The 17,103-nt window shown below is 38.4% G+C and overlaps 1 protein-coding gene across 4 annotated transcripts in view; it reads left to right on the plus strand.

Moving 5' to 3' along the window:
• SPAG17 (sperm associated antigen 17) overlaps positions 1-17,103 on the plus strand; it is a 254,113-nt gene that overhangs the window by 98,650 nt on the left and 138,360 nt on the right. For all 4 annotated transcript variants that reach the window (XM_070785824.1, XM_070785828.1, XM_070785827.1 and 1 more), the window contains 4 exons: positions 2,559-2,786; positions 2,882-3,073; positions 11,786-11,847; positions 12,410-12,523. In XM_070785824.1, the coding sequence (XP_070641925.1) occupies positions 2,559-2,786; positions 2,882-3,073; positions 11,786-11,847; positions 12,410-12,523 (596 nt within the window). The remainder of the gene's footprint in view (positions 1-2,558; positions 2,787-2,881; positions 3,074-11,785; positions 11,848-12,409; positions 12,524-17,103) is intronic.

Raw genomic sequence — 17,103 nt, forward strand, 5'->3', positions numbered from 1 at the left:
ATATTTGTTGTTGTTTAGTCGCTAAGTTGTGTCCAGCTATTTTGCGACCCCACAGAATATAGCCCACGAGGCCCCTCTGTCCATGGGATTTCCCAGGCAAGAATACTGGAGTGGGTTACTATTGCCTTCTCCAGGGCATTTTTCCCTACCTAGGGACCACACCTGTGTCTCCTGCATTGCAGGCAGATTCTCTACCATCTGAGCTACCTGGGAAGCCCTTGCTCTGACTTCTTTATATAAAATATAAAGTCCCTCCCCAGTCGTTATTACTGCTTATCCCCTCATCTGGCTTTACTCTTCTTGTTGTTTCTGATAGAGTATACAATTACCTGTTTATTCTGTGTTCCCAACTGCTAAAATAGATACTCTATAAAGTTAGGAGTTCACTGATGTTTGCTTCTGTAGTCCTTTTATTAAAGTCATTGACCACTAGTAGGTGCTCAAAAAACGTTTGTGAAATGAATGAATGAACAAACTCAGTTTTGTCACCTTTGCCTCTGTCGTGTCTCTCTCCTGAATTTCCTTGTGGTTTTTTCCAAAAGTCACCTCCCCGCTACACTCTTCTCTGTTGGAGGGGAAGAAGAGAGGTGACTCTGATTCTTTGATCTGTCCCTGTCATTCACTTTCCCTCACTGAATTCCATGATTGTTTGTTAATACTACCTCCTACCTCTCTGTCTTGACCTTTTGAAGTGCTGAACCAAATCTTTTCTTTCAATGTCAGGCAAAGAAAAATAGAGCATAAAGCCTAGCACATAGAAAACAAAAATGAATGCAAGAGCGAGTGAACATACAAATTCTATAAATATTAAATACCCAAATTAATATAGCCCCTTGAAGGCTGATAACCTTTGAAATAAAATTATGAAAAGTTCTATACCAGTTTATTGGGGGGAAAGATGCCTTTTCTAAGCCTGAGTGAACAGAAAAGCCTACTAAATTAACAGCCTATATTAGACACAAATGAGTAAATTCTGTGTTAAATTACAACAGCAGCAAAAGATGCTTTTGCTTAAAATGACATTTTCTTTTTTTTTTCCCATGCCTTAAGGTAATTTATTTATTTTTTTTAATTTTATTTTATTTTTAAACTTTACATAATTGTATTAGTTTTGCCAAATATCAAAATGAATCCATCACAGGTATACATGTGCTCCCCATCCTGAACCCTCCTCCCTCCTCCCTCCCCATACCATCCCTCTGGGTCGTCCCAGTGCACTAGCCCCAAGCATCCAGTATCGTGCATTGAACCTGGACTGGCATCTCGTTTCATACATGATATTTTACATGTTTCAATGCCATTGTCCCAAATCTTCCCACCCTCTCCCTCTCCCACAGAGTCCATAAGACTGTTCCATACATCAGCGTCACTTTTGCTGTCTCGTACACAGGGTTATTGTTATCATCTTTCTAAATTCCATATATATGCGTTAGTATACTGTATTGGTGTTTTTCCTTCTGGCTTGCTTCACTCTGTATAATAGGCTCCAGTTTCATCCACCTCATTAGAACTGATTCAAATGTATTCTTTTTAATGGCTGAGTAATACTCCATTGTGTATATGTACCACTGCTTTCTTATCCATTCATCTGCTGATGGACATCTAGATTGCTTCCATGTCCTGGCTATTATAAACCATGCTGCGATGAACATTGGGGTACACGTGTCTCTTTCCCTTCTGGTTTCCTCAGTGTGTATGCCCAGCAGTGGGATTGCTGGATCATAAGGCAGTTCTATTTCCAGTTTCTTAAGGAATCTCCACACTGTTCTCCATAGTGGCTGTACTAGTTTGCATTCCCACCAACAGTGTAAGAGGGTTCCCTTTCCTCCACACCCTCTCCAACATTTATTATTTGTAGACTTTTGGATCGCAGCCATTCTGACTGGTGTGAAATGGTACCTCATAGTGGTCTTGATTTGCATTTCTCTGATAATGAGTGATGTTGAGCATCTTTTCATGTGTTTGTTAGCCAAAATGACATTTTCTTAATGTATAAATGTGTAGTTGATTTACAATCTTGTACCAATTTCTGCTATACAGAAAAAGTGACTCAGTTATATACATATATACATTCTTTTTTGCATTCTGTTCCATTTCAGAGTACTGAATACAGTTTCCTGTACTAAGCAAGATGACCTTGTTTACCCATTCTATATGTAATAGTTTGCATCTACTAACCCCAAACTCCCAAACTATCTTTCCCTCATCTTTCTCCCCTTTGGCAACCACAAGTCTATTCTCTATGAAAAAAATGACAAGTTTTAAACATATTCAGCCAATACTCTGGAAAGTCAGTGTGAATCAATCTGGACACCTCATGTTCATTCATCTATGAAGCAGTTTGTGGGCATCATCTTGATACATCTTAATTGTATAAGTTTCTTATTAGTTGCCTGTAATATTTGTTGCAGAATTGGGGTGCCCATGTGTAAAGTCAGGTCAACACGCATTCTGGCGTGACTCTTGTCTTTCTGGTGGACTGACCACCCCACCCCATTGCCCCTGTACTGTATGGTAATAAAGAGCATTTCTAAAAGCACGGGTCTGCTTTCTTACAGAAGTCTTGAGCTGGAATGAAGTAGAACGAGCCTTCAAAGTGTTTACATTTGAGAGCCTGAAACTCTCTGAGGTTGATGAAGATGGGAATCTAAAGCATTCTAAGATGATGTATGGGACAGATTCTGAGATGTTCAACATACCATGGGACAACCCTGCCAGATTTGCTAAACAGATAAGGCAACAATACATCATGAAAATGAATACCCAAGAAGCCAAACAGCAAACAGGTACACTGCCTGGAGGGAGCAAAAGGCATTCTTGCATTGTATGATTGTCGATTTGTCTAGTATTATATCTTACGGATCCTCTTTACTCTGCCTAGATGATGGAGCCAAAGACAGAATTTTATTTCTGAATCAGAATTGGTCAACACCTATGCCAGATGATGCGCTCAACAAAGAACCATCAGATTGTCGTCAGCCTGGTAGTAACAAGAAATCCTTAGACTCTGATAATAGAGAACCAACAGAGCAGGAGAGAAACTTGAAGTCTCAGCTCCAACCTGAGACTCTGGGTGAGCAAATATGTGTGTGTGTGTGTGTGTATGTGTGTGTGTGTGTAGATACTGATATAGAATGTATAAACCAAAAACATTCAAGATACAGTATTTAAATGCCTCCCTATTTCAGTTGAAAAACTGGTTCATATTGTTTTATTAATTAAACTTTGTTACTGAGTGTTATTCAGTAACTACTCATTTAAAAAAAATTTATTGAAGTAGAATTGATTTACAGTGCTTTTATTATACAGCAGATTGATTCAGTCATATATTTTTTTCATATTTTTTTGCATTATAGGTTATTACAAGACACTGAATATTGTTCCCTGTGCTATATAGTAGGTCCTTGTCATTTATCTGTTTTATATGTGGTAGTGTGTATCTGTTGATCCCAAACTCTGAATTTATCCTCCTCTCCCCAAGTTTTTTTTTTCTATATTGGAAATCTATTTCTATTTTGTAAATAAATTCATCTGCATCATTTTTTGGATTCCACATATAAGTTACATTATATATTTGTTTTTCTCTGTCTGACTTATTTCACTTAATGTGATAATCTAGGTTCATCAATGTTACTGCAAATGACATTATTTCATACTTTTTATGGTTGAGTAATATTCCATGGTGTATATTATATATATGCATATATGTGTGTTTTGTTTATCCATTTATCTGCTGATGGACATTTAGGTTGCTTCCATGTCTTGGCTATTGTGAACAGTGCTGCTATGAACATAGGGATGATGCATCTCTTGAATTATAGTTTTGCCTAGATAGTATGCCTAGGAGTGGGATTGCTGGATCATATGGTAACTATTCTTAGTTTTATAAGGAACCTCCATACTATTCTCCATAGTGGGTTTATTTACCAATTTCCATTCTCATCGATAGTTTAGGAAGGTTCTCTTTTCTCCACACCCTCTCTCGCATTTATTATCTGTAGAGTAAGTCCTCATTATTTCAACCCTTGTTTTTCAATGTATCATAAGGCCTCTTAAGTGACTCGTACTACCTTTGTAAATATAGTACAGTGACCAGAATTAAAACTTTTATCATTAGTGTTTCATAGGGTTATTGTGATTATATGCAAAAAAAATTATCCAAAATTACCCCCAATAGCAATGAACTGTGTAGTACAGAGCTTGGTACAAAATCAATACTCGATGAACATCAGTTTACCTGAACACTCTCCTGCTCAGGTAATTATTCTCATTGTAGAATAAATCATAATAAATATTGTGACATTAAGAGATATATAAGCATAGAAGAATATCAGGCTAAATTTTTATTGAGCTGTTTTACACACAGCTCTCAGATTACTTACTTAAAATATGGTTCTGCTATTACCCTGCTTATAACCTTCAATGACTCCCTCGTTGTTGTTGCTAAGTCAAGTCTGACTCTTTTTGCGACCCCATGGACTGTAGTCTGGCCAGGCTCCTCTCTGTCCATGGGATTTCTTAGGCAAGAATACTGGAGTGTGTTCCAGGAGTGGGTTACCATTTACTTGTCCAAGGGATCTTCCCAATCCAGGGATCAAAACTGTGTCTCCTGCATTGGTAGGCAGATTCTTTACCATTCAGCTATCAGTGGCTTCCTACTACCTACAAATAGAACCCAACTTCTTGGCTTGCTTTATACACTTCTTCAGCAGTACCAAATTATTTTCCCAAACCCTTTCCACTTTTTCACTTTTGTTCTCTTATCACATGCTGTAGTCAATATAATTAGACCCTATTTCCTCTAGGCAGCCTGCTCTTTTCTATCTCTAACTTTTCCCCACAATAACCTCCCACTAGAGTTGTCTTTTTGATTATACTGAGGTTCACATGACATGCCCATGAAGCTTTGTTAGATGTGTTTATCTGGAACTGCCTTTCTTACCATTCCCATGCTCATAACTAATATATGCTTCCTTTATAGCATCAGTTATTTCCTACTCTGCTGTGCTGTGCTGTGCTTTGCTTAGTCATTCAGTCATGTCTGACTCTTTGCAACCCCATGGACTGTAGCCCACCAGGCTCCTCTGTCCATGAGGATTCTCCAGGCAAGAATACGAGAGTAGGTTGCTGTGCCTCCCTCCAGGGGATCTTCCCAACCTAGGGGTCGAACCCAGGTCTCCCACATTGAAGGCTGATTCTTTACCATTTGAGCCACCAGAAAAGCCCAAGAATACTGGAGTGGGTAGCCTATCCCTTCTCCAGGAGATCTTCCCAAACCAGGAATGCAACTGGGGTCGCCTGCATTGCAGGAGGATTCTTCACCAGCTGAGCTCCCAGGGATTTCCTACTACTTATAATGGTTATTCATATGCCTATATTAAGGCCTCCTTAATACTGTAGCTTCTTAGAGATCATAAGTACATATGTTTATATTAAAAACCTTAACTGTATACTACATCATAAAATAAATTTTCACAGATCAAAACTACAGAGTATGTTCTTGAACCACAAAGAAATTATGGAAAATATAGATGCAATAGGAAGAACAAATAAAATGAAAATTTTGGCCCTTTGAAAGATTTTTAAAATTGAAAATTTTTTAGTAAATGACTGATCACAAAAAGAAACATGAATTACTGTATTAGAAATAAAATTGTTTCAGGAATAAAAATCATTGGGGAAATAAAGAATCAGATTTCCCTTTGGTGCTATAGAAATTTAAAAGAGTAAAAGGATATAAGGGGCTTCCCTGATAGATCAGTTGGTAAAGAATCTGCAACTTTATTTGAGTATGTCCAAAGATGATGCTATGAAAGTGCTGCACTCAATATGCCAGCAAATTTGGAAAACTCAGCAGTGGCCACAGGACTGGAAAAGGTCAGTTTTCATTCCAATCCCAAAGAAAGGCAATGCCAAAGAATGCTCAAACTACTGCACAATTGCACTCATCTCACACGCTAGTAAAGTAATGCTCAAAATTCTCCAAGCCAGGCTTCAGCAGTACGTGAACTGTGAACTTCCAGATGTTCAAGCTGGTTTTAGAAAAGGCAGAGGAACCAGAGGTCAAATTGCCAACATCCACTGGATCATCAAAAAAGCAAGAGAGTTCCAGAAAAACATCTATTTCTGCTTTATTGACTGTGCCAAAACCTTTGACTGTGGATCACAATAAACTGTGGAAAATTCTGAAAGAGATGGGAATACCAGACCACCTGACCTGCCTCTTAAGAAACCTATATGCAGGTCAGGAAGCAACAGTTAGAACTGGACATGGAACCACAGACTGGTTCCAAATAGGAAAAGGAGTATGTCAAGGCTGTATATTGTCACCCTGCTTATTTAACTTCTATGCAGAGTACATCATGAGAAACACTGGGCTGGAAGAAGCACAAGCTGGAATCAAGATTGCCAGGAGAAATATCAACCTCAGATATGCAGATGACACCACCCTTATGGCAGAAAGTGAAGAGGAACTAAAAAGCCTGTTGATGAAAGTGAAAGAGAGGAGTGAAAAGGTTGGCTTAAAGCTCAACATTCAGAAAACAAAGATCATGGCATCTGGTCCCATCACTTCATGGGAAATAGATGGGGAAATAGTGGAAACAGTGTCAGACTGTATTTTGGGGAGCTCCAAAATCACAGCAGATGGTGACTGCAGCCATGAAATTAAAAGACGCTTACTCCTTGGAAGGAAAGTTATGACCAACCTAGATAGCATATTCAAAAGCAGAGACATTACTTTGCCAACAAAGGTCCGTCTAGTCAAGGCTATGGTTTTTCCTGTGGTCATGTATGGATGTGAGAGTTGGACTGTGAAGAAAGCTGAGTGCTGAAGAATTGATGCTTTTGAACTGTGGTGTTGGAGAAGAGTCTTGAGAGTCCCTTGGACTGGAAGGAGATCCAACCAGTCCATTTTAAAGGAGATCAGTCCTGGGTTTTCTTTGGAAGGAATGATGCTAAAGCTGAAACTCCAGTACATTGGCCACCTCATGCGAAGAGTTGACTCATTGGAAAAGATTCTGATGCTGGGAGGGATTGGGGGCAGGAGGAAAAGGGGATGACAGAGGATGAGATGGCTGGATGGCATCACCAACTCCATGGACGTGAGTTTGAGTGAACTCCAGGAGTTGGTGATGGACAGGGAGGCCTGGCGTGCTGCGATTCATGGGGTTGCAAAGAGTCGGACATGACTAAACGACTGAACTGAACTGAAAAATGAAATGAGTAAATTACTAGAAAAGTATTCACTCAAGAAGAAATATAAAACCTGAGTATCTTATAATTATTTAAATAAATTAAGTCAATTTAAAAACTCCCCAAAGAAGACATGCCAAATTCAAATAATCTCATTGACTAGTGATATTAAACACTCAAAAAATAATAGTTCTAAACACTCAAAATATAGTTCCAATCTTAGCAAAAATTAATTCCAGGAAATATAGAAGGATTATTCTCTTCTCATTTTATGAAACTAGCATCAGCCTTATAATAAAACTGTCAAGGATAGTACAACAACAACAACAAAAATTAAAACTCAGTTATTCATGAACATATATGCCAAAATCCTGAATAAAACATAGGCAAACTGATCTAGCAATATACAAAATCATAATAGTCAAGACAAGTTTTTGTAAGAAGGAAATGCATACATTGTAAAATCAATATAATTTATCAGTGAACACACTAAGAAAAATGTAATCTCAGTGGATGGAGAAAAAATATAGCAATTTATGAAAAACAAACTAGCAATGGAGAGAAAACTTCTCTACCTTATAAAGTGTGTTTTAAAACTTACTATAAGAAACATTATCTATCAAGATGAAAAGTTGAAAGGTTTCCCTTGATCAGAAGGTTATCCACTGTAAACTCTCCTATTTAGGATCACTTTGGAGATGCTAGCCAACTCAGTAAGGTAAGAAAAAGAGATAAAGCTATAAATGTTGAAAAGAAGCAAAACTGTTACTATTTGTAAATTGTGTGTAAAAAAACCCAGAACAATCCAAAAAAAAAGTCAGAAATTATATGAAGGTTTAATAAAGAAATGTGATTGTGAAATAACATGAGTAAGTTGTCTGAAGTGCTAGGACTTTTCTTTATCATTATTCATTATAGCAAGCATTTAAGTTCTTTGTACTTTTCTGTATTATTTCAAAATTCTAAAAAATGGTCACTGCTATAAAAGAATAGATGTTAAGTGAGTATGAGCATAGCCTAATCCTGAAGATGAGGAAACAACGACTCAGAGGGGTTAAGTAACTTGTTCAACCACATATGAGCAGGAAGTCAGGATTCCAAAGAGGGATCCAAAGCAGTGCTTCCTCCACTGTGTCTTGTGGCTTCCTCAGTTCTAAGAAATGCCTTGGGATGCATCTGATGGTTTAACCATATTCATATTCTCTTCTTCATCGTTATACATACCCAATTTTGTTGCCTTTGGGACTTCCTAGGGCTGGTTGCTTACCTTCAGGGCAGGTGCCTTACCTTTAGGGTTGGTTCTCTATCTCCCTGTTCTATATACCCTTACCTATTAGCCTAACTCGCAAAAAATTAACTTGAGATATTATGGCATTAGTGAGTCCTATTGGAATATAAATGTATGACAAAGAAGTCATTTTGAGTTAATATAGAGCCAGAATAAGCCAGGAGAGAGATAAGGCCTGAGGGGTTTTTTGTTTGTTTGTTTTATTTTGCCTTTTTTTTTTTTTAAAAGAGCAGTTGGTACATAGCTTTCCTTAGGCAACTTTTGCCACCTGGTGGTCAAACCACATAAATTTGTGTTCTGAGTCCTGGTGCAAAGTAAATGTTTATAGCAATTCCCTAAATCATTATGGCTAAAAATGCTATAATGGATGGTGTATCCTAGTGGCCAAGCAATCTTGAGAGCTGAACCCATGGCCTGTGAGGGATTCTACCTGATGTAGGCTGGCCTATGTCAAGGAATTGTTACATTTGGATGGAGATGGGTAGATGAACCTTGGTGCCTCACTGAGGCTATTAACATGTAAGGGAAATTTTTGTTGTTGCTAATCTTTTGTTTGTCTTTGCATTTTTCCCCTAACTGAGTCACATTTCTGAAGCAGCCACTTTAAATCTCTAAACAAAGCAGAAATTGTTCATGTATTTCCTGCACAACCATCTTAGCATCAAATACATAGAAAAGCCTGTTCCTGGACTTGAAGGGCTAAATACTTGTGCTTTTCTCAACCAAACAGATTTCCATCTGAGACTGGTTTTGAACTTGACGGGGCCTATTGGATATTTATGAAAAACCTGAGAGTTGATAACCATGAGGCTATAGGTTTAGATGTGCCCTTTATGCTTGTTGAGTGTTTTTTTAATAAAGTAACTGCTTTGCAGAGGGATCTTGTTATCTCTAAAGTAAAACAGATTAGGAAAGCTGTTTTTCAAAGAGATGAGAATGCATCCATTTCCAGATGTGTCAAAAACTACTGAATCACACTGTCAAAGGATTATGTGGTTGAAGGAAGAAATCAGGAAGAAAAAGAATGACTTTTACTCTACTATTAAATAGAGTTCAGATTAGTCTTAGAATGTTCTTCCCTTTGACAAAATATCTGATGCACAGTTTTTTAAAACATATTTTCTAAACTGGAGACTTTTTTTTCTATTGGATCCTTAGACACAGGAGGGAATATCAAGTCTCCCGGAAATCTGGCAGCCCATAGAATAGAATAATTTTTATTCCACAGATTGCATATCAATTGCTTCAAGGACACATGGGACATAATGGTCTATTTAGAGTTATAGTTGGCCTGAGTTTTCTCTTGAGTGTCTGTGTTATATAAATATTAAACTGAATTGAATTTATAGTTTTCTTATAAATCAAAATGGAACATTCATGCTGTCACCCTCACCAGCCCAAGGTGAGATGGAACTAGTAGCAAAAATATAAGTAGCTATGCTCCTAAAGACAAGTAAAATATTTGGCCTATCTTGCTTAGATGTAATTAGCTAGTCCCTCTAGAAGCCCAGATGTGGTTCTCTTTGCCACACAATGAAAATTTAGATCTTGTGAAAGTGAAAGTTGCTCAGTCGTGTCTGACTCTTCGCGAATCCATGGAATTCTCCAGGCCAGAATACTGGAGTGGGTCGCCTTTCCCTTCTCCAGGGGATCTTCCCAACCCAGGGATCTAACCCAGGTCTCCCACATTGCAGGCAGATTCTTTACCAGCTGAGCTTATGCTTACCCCACAAATAAGCTTTTGTTGTAGGATTTCTTCCACATTTCTGCACTCTCTATTTGGCTCAATATTTATTTCCAGTTTTAATACATGATGTAGATTTCTCTCATTCAATCAAAAAAATATATGTATTTACCGATTTCCTACCATGTGTTGCGTGCAAAGAGTAAGGTTAGGGAAAATAGAAGTTCTTATTCTCCAGGAATTCACATTTGAGATGGAGAGACAGACAAATATTATTAAGCATGGATAAATGCCATGATCAAAAATCAAGCAGGATAAGAAGCAGAAGACTCTTGAGGAGGTGACAGTTGAACAGCAATATGAATGAAGGGTTTGAAACAGATGACTCTCTAAAAGCAAAGCATGCTAGACAGAAAATCAAGTTCAAAAACTTCAAGATACAACAAGCAAGCCAGTGAGTCTGGAGTGGGATGAGCCAGGGAGAGTAGAAGGAGGTGTGGCTGGAGAGTCAAGCTGGAGCCATTTTTATATGACTTCCTCGGGATTAATCTGCTATTATTCAGAGGGTGATAAAAAGTCAGACTGGCTGTCTTTGAGCAGTAAGACAGATATGTTACAAGATTTAATGTGCCGCCCCCCCTCAACTTTATTACTTTGATCAGATTTGGAATATGCTATGTCCTTGATTTCTTTCTTTCTTAGAGATTCACAGTCACAAGAGCATATTACAAATTCTGAAACTTTCACAGTAAAGTGTCTATTTATCCATGTGAAACTCATATACCATGGAATTCCTCTACATAACACATTTGTTAACTTTAAGATTTACTGAAACAGGATGATTCAGAAATCAACACCATCAGTCTGTTTCTTCCCTCTCCATTTATGGCTGTGTGCTTAGTACTCAAGGAGGTTATCACAGTCCCAGTTATCATATAAGTATACTCTTTGGTCACAGCGAGAGCTAGTGTGTCCATGATAAGGGGCCCCGTGGAACCCAGCTCCCTATTCATTTTATTCATTTAACTAACTTTTAAAAATTCTGTAAATCTGAAGATGCCCATTAAATGGGTTTTAAATTAATACATTGTTAATGAATGGGGGAAGAGCTTAACAGGATAGAGTGTGGTATTGCTTCTTCTAGTAGGAGGTGCTTTTGTCAGGGGGTTCTTCTTTCCATACATCCCTGCCCCTGTCCTAGTCTGTCACTCACAAGATACAAGTTTGAAAAGGCTTTGTGATAGTACCAGCATCATAACAGACAACTGTGTGGTGAGCAGCTGACATAGTTTAATCAGTAAATATTTGCAGCTTGTAAGATGAAAGTACATTGTCAGAAGCGAGCCATACAGTCTGAAGGCAGAATATCTAATATATGATTTAGGAATGTATTATATAGGGAGCTGGGTTCTTTTCAAAGGACTTAGTATAACTTTTCTAGGTAGACACTAATTTAGAATTATTGACAAAAACACCTTTTTGGAGGCATGAAACATGCCTTTCAGGAATTACCTTTTCAGCACAGAAACATAGATCACATGGTAACAAAAAGGCACAGCATTGACCAAAGAGAGAACAAAGCCCAAACACAACTGGATGTTGATGTCTTTGATTTACAGAGCAGACCATGAACAATGAGATCAAAGATGAAGCGGTCACAAATGCTGATCTTCTTGAAAAGGTAGGGAATTATTGCCCTGAAAGTGTAGATGCCAGTAAGATCTGAGAAAACCGTAACTAAAAAAAGAAACTTAGCAGGAAGGGGCTGGTACTAGAGGAGAAGGGTTTATTCAGACACCCCGCCTCCCCAGCTCAGTTCCAACTGGAGAGAAAGGAGTTAATTTCACCAGCCGCTCAAGCAAAACTTCCAGGCTCCATGCTTCTCTCTAGACAGTGTGGCTTGGCAACGTCACGAACACCTGCTGACCATACAGCTATGTAGAACTAATGCTGTCTTGAAGTGAGTTCAGAAAACCTGCCTATAATTGCTAACAGGACTCAGAAGAGTATAACCTAACAATAAAAATATTTAGATTATGTTGCCCATAAAAAAAAAAAAAAGTCAAAGGCATACTTTTTCTGGCAGCAGTTCTCTTAAAATGTTGCCATATGGATTTATACATATGCAGATTTCCCCCAATTAGATGGAGTGCATGCTGGTTAGTTGATGGAGTCCAAGAGGGCTTCATTTGGACTTAAACAAATTAAAGCTGAAATTGTATTCCTCTGATTTTTTTTTTAAGAAACCAAAGAAGATGACTGTAGAAGCCGAGTTAGAGGACATAAAGAAAACCCAGCAACGCAATCTAATGGACTGGAGTTTTACTGAACATTTTAAACCAAAAGTTCTGCTTCAGGTATTAATGGGCTATGAGTCTCATCAGATTGGTCTGGGGAGGCTCAGTGTGATTTCGAACAGTTCACTTCTAGGTCACTCTCAGATCTATTTCAGATCAATATTCCCATTTACTTCAGCTATAAAGTGAGTTTATTCCCAGACTGTGTGCTATGCATGCCCAAAATAGTTTAAAATATACTTTCTTAAAGGATGTTTTTTTAATGAAGTCTCTTAAGAAAAGAAAGAAGATATGTGCATGACTGCTGCACATGTTTAAAAAAAAAACATAGTAATAAAAGTAAGATGTTATTGGGAAGCAACCTTATATTTCCCCATATTGCCTGTTAGCTCTCTTCAGTTTTCACATTTCTAAATATTTTCTGATGCAATTAACAATTCAATGTAAACTGTGATGGCTAACATTTATTGAGCACTTACCATATGCTGCTGCTGCTAGTCAATGTATTACTAGGTTATTTAATCTCTTCAGTAATCTTATGAAGTAGAAACTATTTAAATAGTAGAAAACTGAGGCACCTTAACCACTAGTAACTTTTGTCCAAGGTCACACTGGAAAGGGTCTCACTGGTTGATGAGTGAGAGAAGCAAGATCCGAACAAACCCAAGAAATCAGACCCAGAACTTGTGCTCTTAACCACTACGCAAAATAATGAGTAATACTAAGGCAAGCTCTTTTTGTCAATTTTACATTTTACACAAAAACTTTTACTCTTTTTTCTTTTATCCTTTTAATTTAAATTAAATTTAATTTAATTTAAAATTTAAATTAAAATTTTACATCCACTTATTTTTTAAAGCCAAAACATTGTGTAAAGAGTCTTGTGAAAAATACAAGGTCCCTCCCATGCCCATGGAGCTTTCCAGGTGGTTCAGTGGTAATGAATTTGCCTGCCAATGCAGGAGCCAAATCCCTGGGTCAGGAAGATCCCCTGGAGGAAAGAAATGATAACCTACTCTAGTATTCTTGCCTGGAGAATTCCATGGACAGAGAAGCCTGGCAGGTTAGTCAGTGGGGTCACAAAGAGTCAGACATGACTGAGCATGCACACTCCCTTGCCATGACACAATTCCCAGAGGTAAAAATCTTCAACGTATTTACCTGTTTCTTTTGTTACTTAACTCAGTTATCTCTAAATAACAAGATATTTAGTTACCATCATCAACTGACTCCCTCTTGAAAAAACAGCTTGCCCAACCCCATATAACACACACTGAGACATGCACATACACTCACTCATTACTCCTATACATACATATACACACTCATAAACTCAAACCTTGTCATTCTCTGAAACTTTTAGCCATATCATAATTTTTATTAGATTTCAAGATTTATCATATTTCAATTATATAAGTGCTATTCACAGCTCAAACAGTATGAAAAAGCAAAAAGATAGGACACTGAAAGATGGACTCCCCAGGTCGGTAGGTGCCCAATATGCTACTGGTGATCAGTGGAGAAATAACTCCAGAAAGAATGAAGGGATGGAGCCAAAGCAAAAACAACACCCAGTTGTGGATGTGACTGCTGATGGAAGCAAGGTCCGATGCTGTAAAGAGCAATATTGCATAGGAACCTGGAATGTCAGGTCCATGAATCCAGGCAAATTGGAAGTGGTCAAATAGGAGATGGCAAGAGTGAACATCGACATTTTAGGAATCAGCGAACCAATATGGACTGGAATGGGTGGATTTAACTCAGCTGACCCTTCTATCTACTACTGTGGGCAAGAATCCCTTAGAAGGAATGGGGTAGTCATCATAGTCAACAAAAGAGTCCAAAATGCAGTACTTGGATGCAATCTCAAAAACAACAGAATGATCTCTGTTCATTTCCAAAGCAAACCATTCAATATCACAGTAATCCAACTCTATGCCCTGACCAATAATGCTGAAGAAGCTGAAGTTGAATGGTTCTATGAAGTTCTACAAGACCTTCTTGAACTAACACCCAATAAAAGATGTTTTCATTATAAGGGACTGGAATGCAAAAGTAGAAAGTCAAGAAACATCTGGAATAACAGGTAAATTTGGCCTTGGAATACAGAATGAAGCAGGGCAAAGGCTAATAGAGTTTTGCCAAGAGAATGCACTGGTCACAGGAAACACCCTCTTCCAACAACACAAGAGAAGACTCTACACATGGACATCACCAGATGGTCAACACCAAAATCAGATTGATTATATTTTTTGCAACCAAAGATGGAGAAGCTCTATACAGTCAGCAAAAACAAGACTGGGAGCTGACTGTGGCTCAGATCATGAACTCCTTATTGCCAAAGTCAGACTTAAATTGAGGCAAATAGGGAAAACCACTAGACCATTCAGTTATGACCTAAATCAAATCCCTTACAATTATACAGTGGAAGTGACAACTAGATTCAAGGCATTAAATCTGATACACAGAGTGCCTGAAGAACTATGGACGGAGGTTGGTGACATTGTACAGGAGGCTGTGATCAAGGCCATCCCTGAGAAAAAGAAATGCAAAGGAGGAAAGGAAAGATATACCCATTTGAATGCAGAGTTCCAAAGAATAGCAAGGAGAGATAAGAAAGCCTTCCTCAGTGATCAGTGCAAAGAAATAGAGGAAAATAACAGAATGGGAAAGACTAGAGATCTCTTCAAGAAAATTAGAGATACCAAGGTAGCATTTCATTCAAAGATGGGCACAATAAAGGACAGAAATGGTATGGACCTAACAGAAGCAGAAGATATTAAGAAGAGGTGGCAAGAATACACAGAAGAACTATACAAAAAGATCTTCATTACCCAGATTATCACGATGGTGTGATCACTCATCTAGAGCCAGACATCCTAGAATGCAAAGAAAGTCAAGTGAGCCTTAGGAAGCATCACTATGAACAAAGCTAGTGGAGGTAATGGAATTCCACTTGAGCTATTTCAAATCCTAGAAGATGATGTTGTGAAAGTGCTGCACTCAATTTGTCAGCATATTTGGAAAACTCACCAGTGGCCACAGGATTGGACAAGGTCGGTTTTCATTCCAATCCCAAAGGAAGGCTGTGCCAAAGAATGCTCAAACTACTGCACAATTACACTCATCTCACACGCTAGCAAAATGATCCTCAAAATTCTCCAAGCCAGGCTTCATCAGTACGTGAACCGTGAACTTCCACATGTTCAAGCTGGATTTAGAAAAGGCAGAGGAACCATAGATCTAATTGCCAACATCCAATGGATCACAGAAAAAGTGACACAGTTCCAGAAAAACATCTACTTCTGCTTTATTGACTATGCCAAACCTTTGACTGTGTGATCACAACAAGCTGTGGAAAATTCTTAAAAGAGATGGGAATACCAGACCACCTGACCTGCCTCCTGAGAAATCTGTATGCAGGTCAAGAAGCAACAGTTAGAACAGAATATGAACAACAGACTGGTTCCAAATAGGGAAAGGAATACATCAAGGCTGAATATTGTCACCCTGTTTATTTAACTTATATGCAGAATACATCATGCAAAATGCCAGGCTGTAGGAAGCACAAGCTGGAATCAAGACTGCCAGGGGAAATATCAATAACCTCATATATGTAGATGACACCACACTTATGGCAGAAAGCGCAGAAGAACTAAAGAACCATTTGATGAAAGTGGAAGAAAAGAATGAAAAAGTTGGCTTAAAACTCAACATTCAGAAAACTAAGATTATGGCATCTGGTCCCATCACTTCATGGCAAATAGATGGGGAAACAATTGAAACAGTGAGAGACTTTATCTTTTTGGGCTCCAAAATAACTGCAGATGGTGACTGCAGCCATAAAATTAAAAGCCACTTGCTCCTTGGAAGAAAAGTTTTGACCAACCTAGACAGCATATTAAAAGGCAAAAGCATTACTTTGCCAATGAAGGTCCAGCTATGGTTTTTCTAGTAGTCATGTATGGATGTGGGAGTTGAACTATAAAGAAAGCTGAGCACCAAAGAATTGATGCTTTTGAACTGTGGTGTTGGAGAAGACTCTTGAGAGTCCCTTGGTCTGCAAGGAGATCCAACCAGTCAATCCTAAAGGAAATCAGTCCTGAATATTCATTGGAAGGACTGATGCTGAAGCTGAAACTCCATTACTTTGGCCATCTGATGCGAAGAACTGACTCACTGGAAAAGACCCTGATGCTGGGAAAGATTGAGGGCAGGATGAGAAGGGGACAACAGAGGATGAGATGGTTGGATGGCATCACTGACTCAATGGACATGAGTTTGAGTAGGCTCTGGGAGTTGGTGACGGACAGGAAAGCCTGGTGTGCTGCCGTCCACGGGGTCACAGAGAGTCAGACACGACTGAGTGACTGAACTGAACTGATTCATAGCTGCACTGTGTAATATCCTGGATACATTTCCTTTTTATTTGTTTAGTTTGATAAACATTTGTCATTACTCTCCCCCAAATTCTCTACTTAAGAGTAAATCTCTGCTCAGTACATTCAAACCTAACAGATATTCCATCAGTTGTGTTTTGTAAGCAATATCTTTCCTGTGTGTTCTGAACCTCTGCTTGCCCTCTACTTGTTTTCTGGGTTCACAGGGTCACAGGTGAGCAGGCATTTTGCCCAAGGATG

Source organism: Bos indicus, chromosome 3, assembly GCF_029378745.1.
Source record: "Bos indicus isolate NIAB-ARS_2022 breed Sahiwal x Tharparkar chromosome 3, NIAB-ARS_B.indTharparkar_mat_pri_1.0, whole genome shotgun sequence".
Classification (NCBI taxonomy): Eukaryota; Metazoa; Chordata; class Mammalia; order Artiodactyla; family Bovidae; genus Bos; species Bos indicus.